A 6,491-nucleotide genomic window follows, 5' to 3' on the forward strand; every position below is an offset into this window, starting at 1 on the left:
CTCCCATATCTGAGGACCCAGGTGAAATGAATGTTTCCATATGAGTAGAGTGAGGCATGATTTGCACATAGTAAGGAGTAGAATCATAGAATATTATATTTAATCATTCAGACAAGAGTCAAATCTGAGAGCTGGTAGTTCCTTGTCTACAAGGACCAGAGAAGTGTAGGTGAAAGGATATGAGACACTACATTCTCCTTCTTCCACTGTTTCTAGCAAAGATTCTCTGTCCCTTTTTGTTCCCAACAACATCCACATGACCTGAAACTTTGGAGAATACTCATCCAAGTGATCACTAATCAGCGGTTAATGTGATAAATATTAATTTGTATATTATGTGGTAGGAGATACTGAGTCAGTGATATGAAAAGTGTATTTGGCAGTTTTAGAATACAAGTAAGAGGACAGGAAAATATTTTAAGAATTTGGAAAAAACGTATACTAATGGGAATAGGAAGCAGTGGGTTCTGACAAAGTGCACTAAGGGTTCCCTGTGGACAGTAAAACTTAGGTATGGGATGGAGAATGTCATGTGTATATTTGTGTGAATTCTGTACAGCTAATTATATTGAGGGAAAAGAATTAGGGTTAACATTGACATACGGAGGGGTGATGTGGTGACACCACATTTCACTTTGGTTTAATTCAAATAAATGTGTAGTTCTCTGAAGATAACTCTATAAATGTACAGTTCCCTGACCTTACTTTATTCTGTTCTCTCAGAAACTTATCCCTAGATAGAAATTGTGTTTCATTTTCTCCTTCACCAGAGGTCTGGATTCTGACCCTATTCTCTAATTCATAAGCTTGAACAAATAACTATACTCCTCAAGTTCTATCTTCTCTGTTTATGGTGAGAACACAGTACAGGAGCATGTGTGTTGTGTGTGTGTGATGTTTTTGGTTCCTACTCAATGCAACCCTATATACAATTTCTGAAGCTGTCATTTTAAAGGAACAGAAAGTCTTATATTTTTCACTATGAGCTCCTGGTGGTTTCAAACTGCTAACCACAACATAACACACCCCCTAGTACAGGCAGTGTCAGACTTAAACAGAATTTCATTTCAGTGACTCCGTCTTAAGTTAGCTTTCATTTAAGTTGAATATCACATTTTTTTTATTATTGTTACAATAACCTGCTATGTTGTTATTTAAGTGCTGTCAAGTGTGTTCAGTGGGTTTATAGTGACCCTATATAGGTTTCCAAGGAGCAGCTAGTGAGTTTGAACTGCCAACTCTGTGGCTAAAACCAACCTTGCAGTCCAGTGCTTTATCCCACAGTGCTACACCAGGACTACAACCTGCTCTTCAGCCATATTTCTAACAGTAAATAATAGCATTGAATATGTCAATGAATAATCAGGGAATGATAACATCAGCTATTGCAGGCTGCAAACTAACCAGCCATTCCATGGAAACCTACACAGAGTCACTATGAGTCTGAACCGATACAGTGCACTTAAGAGATGTACAAAATAATAAAAAGAGATGTTGTACATGTGGTTCGTTTGTAATTCAAATACATAATAAGTTGGTCTATGTATACTCATGATTCATAGATTGTCAGTCTTGTTGATCTCAACATTAACTGTGAAAAGGGCATTATTCAAGAAACATTCTATAAATAAGACTTTGAGAGTGAATACCAGGAAGGAAGGTGGCAGGTAGGAATGGATTTATGCTGAAAAGATAGAGTCAGAGTACCTTCTATACTTACTGGGAAATCAAACCCTTCCCCCATTCATACTTGGGATTGGTCCATCTTTCTCTCTCTCCCAAAGTAGACTCTAAAGAGGTCTTTTGTCATCAGGGGACAAGTACAAACAGGTACCATCAAATCTTTAAGCTGCAGTGCCTACAGTTGGGGTCTCAGATTTGCATAAGAAGAAATATATTTTCCAAGGTCTGGGCCTGAGTGCTTTATGCAATTTTGACTGAAATACGGCTGTGCCTATAACTCTTCAAATTTTTCACACAGACACCTGAGCCGAGTTTTCTAGAATGCAGGATGAAGATTTCAAATTTTAGATCGTTTGTCATATTCCATAATTATATGTTGTTACTTTGAGGTTTCAGTAGTACAAGCTAAAGGTATTTATTCAAAGTTCAGTGGTGCTGGGAAAACTGCTCTTCCTCTACCTGCCTCTTCTCCTAGAAATGTGTTCTGAGAGTTTTCAGGTCAGGACAGGAAGAACGTTTACAGAAGAGGTTGATCTTCCATTGAATAATCCACACCCATGTTGTTTCTTTACTTTGACTGCCATCCTCACAATATAAGAGAACTCTTCTCACTTTCTCCCTATAATCATGGTCTTGTTATTTTGAATTTTGTTCCTCATATTTCTCTGACTCTATCCTAGAACTCCTACTGTGATCCCTTACAGAGCAATCAACAGTGGTAGCTGGCTACATCCTAATTCTTCTGGTTGTCTGGACCTAGATCTGTGGCTGCTACCTAAGACTGATGATGAACCACCCAATTCCTAACTCCACACACTAGCCTATACCTTCCACAGGAAAACCTTCTTGTGACCAGCCCATGGGCACTGAGTTTATGTCATTTATGAGAAATCAACTCAGCTTCTTGACCATGATTGCCATTCTCTTACTAAAAAATTCCCTGGCTCTGCTCATTCTGGGAGAATACCAACAAGGTTATCTCAGAGTACAGATTCTGACATTCCTAGTATCTCCTTCCTAGATCCTGAACAGAACTGTATAAATCACAAGGTTAGTATTGAGGGGACCTTTATACCGGCTTTCACTCACTAGATTATTCAGTTAAATTTGACTACTATATAATTCAGTTAAATTTGACTACTTGTTCATCCAACCTACAAATCTCTGATCATTTTGTCTCTGCAGGAAATCAGACCCAACTGCTACCCAGGTGCAACGACTTCATAACTGACCAGACAGGCTCTGCAGCCACAGAGGACAATGCTGCCAACTGCTCAGGTGAGGGTTCCCACAACAAAAGCTAGCCTTTCTCATGTCTGTGTAAATGTCCCTATTGACATGACTTTCTCTCCTCAGAGAGCAGACAACTCCGCCTGGTGAACGGGGACAGTCACTGTGCCGGGAGAGTGGAGATCTTTTACCAGGGACAATGGGGCACCATCTGTAATGACAACTGGGAAATGCAGGATGCCCACGTGGTGTGCAGACAACTGGGCTGTGGATGGGCTCTCAGTATCATGAACAGTGGTGACTTTGGTAAAGGATCAGGGCCTATCTGGCTGGATGACCTGGAATGCACAGGAAAGGAGTCTCACGTGTGGAAGTGCCCATCTCGGGGCTGGGGGCAGAACAACTGTCATCACTATCAAGATGCAGGAGTCATCTGCTCAGGTATGGTTATTGTAGTGTCCAGAGGCTGGCAAAATGGGAAGCTCTAGAGAAGCAGATGTCTGAACTATTGAGGAATGTTGTTGTTGTTGTTGTTAAGTGGCATCGAGTCAGTTCTGACCTAAAGTGATCCTGTACAGTGTTTCTGAGGAGCAAATGGTGAGCTTAAACCACCAACCTTGATGTTCAAACCAACTTTGCAGCCCAGTATATTAACCCACGGCGCCACACCAGGACTCTAGTAAACTGAATTACCAAAGTGCCTGAGATTTATTATGCCTGTTGTCCCTCATGACTCAAATCATCTGTGAAAGTCAAATTTTAGTTATTTCTCACGTGCAAGTCTCAGCTGCTGATCTTTCTTTCTAAAGTGGCCTTACCTAACAAGAGAGTATAGTCCAGCATCATCCTAATTAAAATCCAATTTTATTATTTTGTGTTTATCATAACCTACATTCTGTAAGTGTGATCATTTGCAAAGCACCACACTCACTTCCTTAATTGACAATGAGCCTGTAAGGGAGAAGGATAAGAATAAGGATGTACTTTCCTCCCATATCTGAGGACCCAGGTGAAATGAATGTTTCCATATGAGTAGAGTGAGGCATGATTTGCACATAGTAAGGAGTAGAATCATAGAATATTGTATATAATAATTCAGACAAGAATCAAAACTGAGAGCTGGTAGTTCCTTGACTATAAGGACGAGAAAAGTGTAGGTGAAAGGATCTGAGACACTATGATCTTCTTGTTCCACTGTTTCTAACAAAGATTCTCTGCCCCTTTTTGTTCCCAACAACGTCCACATGACCTGAAACTTTGGGGAATAGTCATCCAAGTGCTCACTAATTAGTGGTAAATGTGATAAGTATTAATTGGTATATCATGTGGTAGGAGATACTGAGTCAGTGATATGAAAAGTGTATTTGGAAGTTTTAGAATACAAGTAAAAAGACAGAAAAATATTTTAAGAATTTGATAAAAATGTATACTAATGGGATTAGGAAGCAGTGGGCTCTGACAAACGACACTAAGGGTTCTCTTTGGACAGTAAAATTTACGTATGGAATGGAGAACGTCATGTGTACATATGTGTAAATTCTGTACAGCTAGTTGTATTGAGGGAAAAGAATTAGTGTTAATATTGATGTTCGGAGGGGTGATGTGTGACACCAAGTTTCACTTTGGTTTAATTCAAATAAATGTGTAGTTCTCTGAAGATAACTCTATAAATGTACAATTCCCTGACCTTACTTTATTCTGGATTCTTCGAAACTTATTCCTTGATAGAAATTGTGTTTAATTTTCTCCCTCACCAGAGGTCTGGATTCTGACCCTATTCTCTAATTCACAACCTTGAACAATCACTATGCTCCTCAAGTTCTTTCTTCTCTGTTTATGGTGAGAACACAGGACAGGAGCATGTGTGTTGTGTGTGTGATGTTTTTGGTTCCTCCTCAATGCAACCCTATATAGGATTTCTGAAGCTGTCATTTTAAAGGAGCGGAAAGTCTTATTTTTTCCCTATGAGCACCTGGTGGTTTCAAACTGCTAACCACAACATAACACACCCCCTAGTACAGGCAGTGTCAGACATAAACAGAATTCCATTCCAGTGACTCCATCTTAAGTTAGCTTTCATTTAAGCTGAATATCACATTTTTTCATTATTTTTACAATAACCTGCTATGTTGTTATTTAAGTGCTGTCGAGTGTGTTCAATGGGTTTATAGCGACCCCGTATAGGTATCCAAGGAGCAGCTAGTGAGTTTGAACTGCCAACTCTGTGGTTGAAACCAACCTTGCAGTCCAGTGCTTTATCCCACAGTGCTACACCAGGACTACAACCTGCTCTTCAGCCATGTTTCTAACAGTAAATAGTAGCATTGAATAGGTCAGTGAAATAATCAGGGAATGATAACATCAGCTATTGCAGGCTGCAAACTCACCAGCCATTACATGGAAACCTACACAGAGTCGCTATAAATCTGAACTGACTCAATGTACTTATGAGATGTACAAAAAATAAAAAGAGATTTTATTCATGTGGTTTGTTTGGAATTCAAATACATAAGTTGGTCTATGTGAACTGAAGATTCATAGATTGTCAGTCTTGTTGATCTTAACATTAACTGTGAAAAGGGCATTATTCAAGAAATATTTTATAAGTAAGACTTTGAGAGTGAATACCAGGGAGGAAGGTGGCAGGGAGGAATGAATTTATGCTGAAAAGATAGAGTCAGAGTACCTTCTATACTTACTGGAAAATCAGAACCCTGCCCCCATTCCTTACCTGGGATTGGTCCATCTTTCTCTCTCTCCCAAAGTAGACTCTAAAGAGGTCTTTTGTCATCAGGGAACAAATACACACAGGTACCATCAATCCTTTTAGCTGCAGTCCCTGCAGCTGGGGTCTCAGATTTGCATGAGAAGAATCATGTTTTCCAAGGTCTGGGCCTGAGTGCTTTTTGCATTTTTGACTGAAATAAGGCTGTGCCTATAACTCTTGTAGCGTAGTGGTTACGAATCGGGCTGCGAACCTTAGGGTCAGCGGGAGAAAGATGAGGCTTTCTACTCCCGTAAAGATTTACACCCTCGGAAACCCTGTACAGGGTCACTATGGGTCGGACCCGACTCGATGGCACTTAACATCAACATCATCACATAACTCTTCAAATTTAGCACACAAACACCTGAGCCTAGTTTTCTGGAATGCAGAATGAAGATTTCAAATATTAGATCTCTTGTCATTTTCCATTACTTTATCTTTGTTGTCCCTTTGAAGTTGCTATAGTACAAGCTACAGGTATTAATTCAAAGTTCCAGGAAGAGCTGGGAAAACTGCTCTTCCTATGCCTGCTTCTTCTCCTAGAAATGTGTTCTGAAAGTTTTCAGGTGAGGACAGGAAGAACGTTTACTGAGGAGACTGACCTTCCATTGAATAATCCATATCCATGTTGTTTCTTTACTTTGACTGCCATCCTCACAATATAAGAGCACTCTTCTGACTTTCTCCCGATACTAACCATTTCCATTCATCCTCTGTCCTACCCCATCATTCATTCTGAGTTCATCCCTGAACATATGATGCATTGTGGTGTCCTACAGTTGACTGTCCTACGGTGTGCATACTCCCATGG

The 6,491-nt window shown here is 39.9% G+C and overlaps 1 protein-coding gene across 1 annotated transcript in view; it reads left to right on the forward strand.

Annotated features, from left to right (window-relative positions):
• The window catches only part of LOC102841716 (antigen WC1.1-like), a 180,020-nt gene that overhangs the window by 34,064 nt on the left and 139,465 nt on the right, over window positions 1-6,491 (forward strand). Inside the window, 2 exon segments of the mRNA XM_006862752.1 lie at window positions 185-228; window positions 3,047-3,365. Of these exon segments, the coding sequence (XP_006862814.1) occupies window positions 185-228; window positions 3,047-3,365 (363 nt within the window).

Source organism: Chrysochloris asiatica, unplaced genomic scaffold, assembly GCF_000296735.1.
Source record: "Chrysochloris asiatica unplaced genomic scaffold, ChrAsi1.0 scaffold00050, whole genome shotgun sequence".
In the NCBI taxonomy this organism is placed as follows: domain Eukaryota; kingdom Metazoa; phylum Chordata; class Mammalia; order Afrosoricida; family Chrysochloridae; genus Chrysochloris; species Chrysochloris asiatica.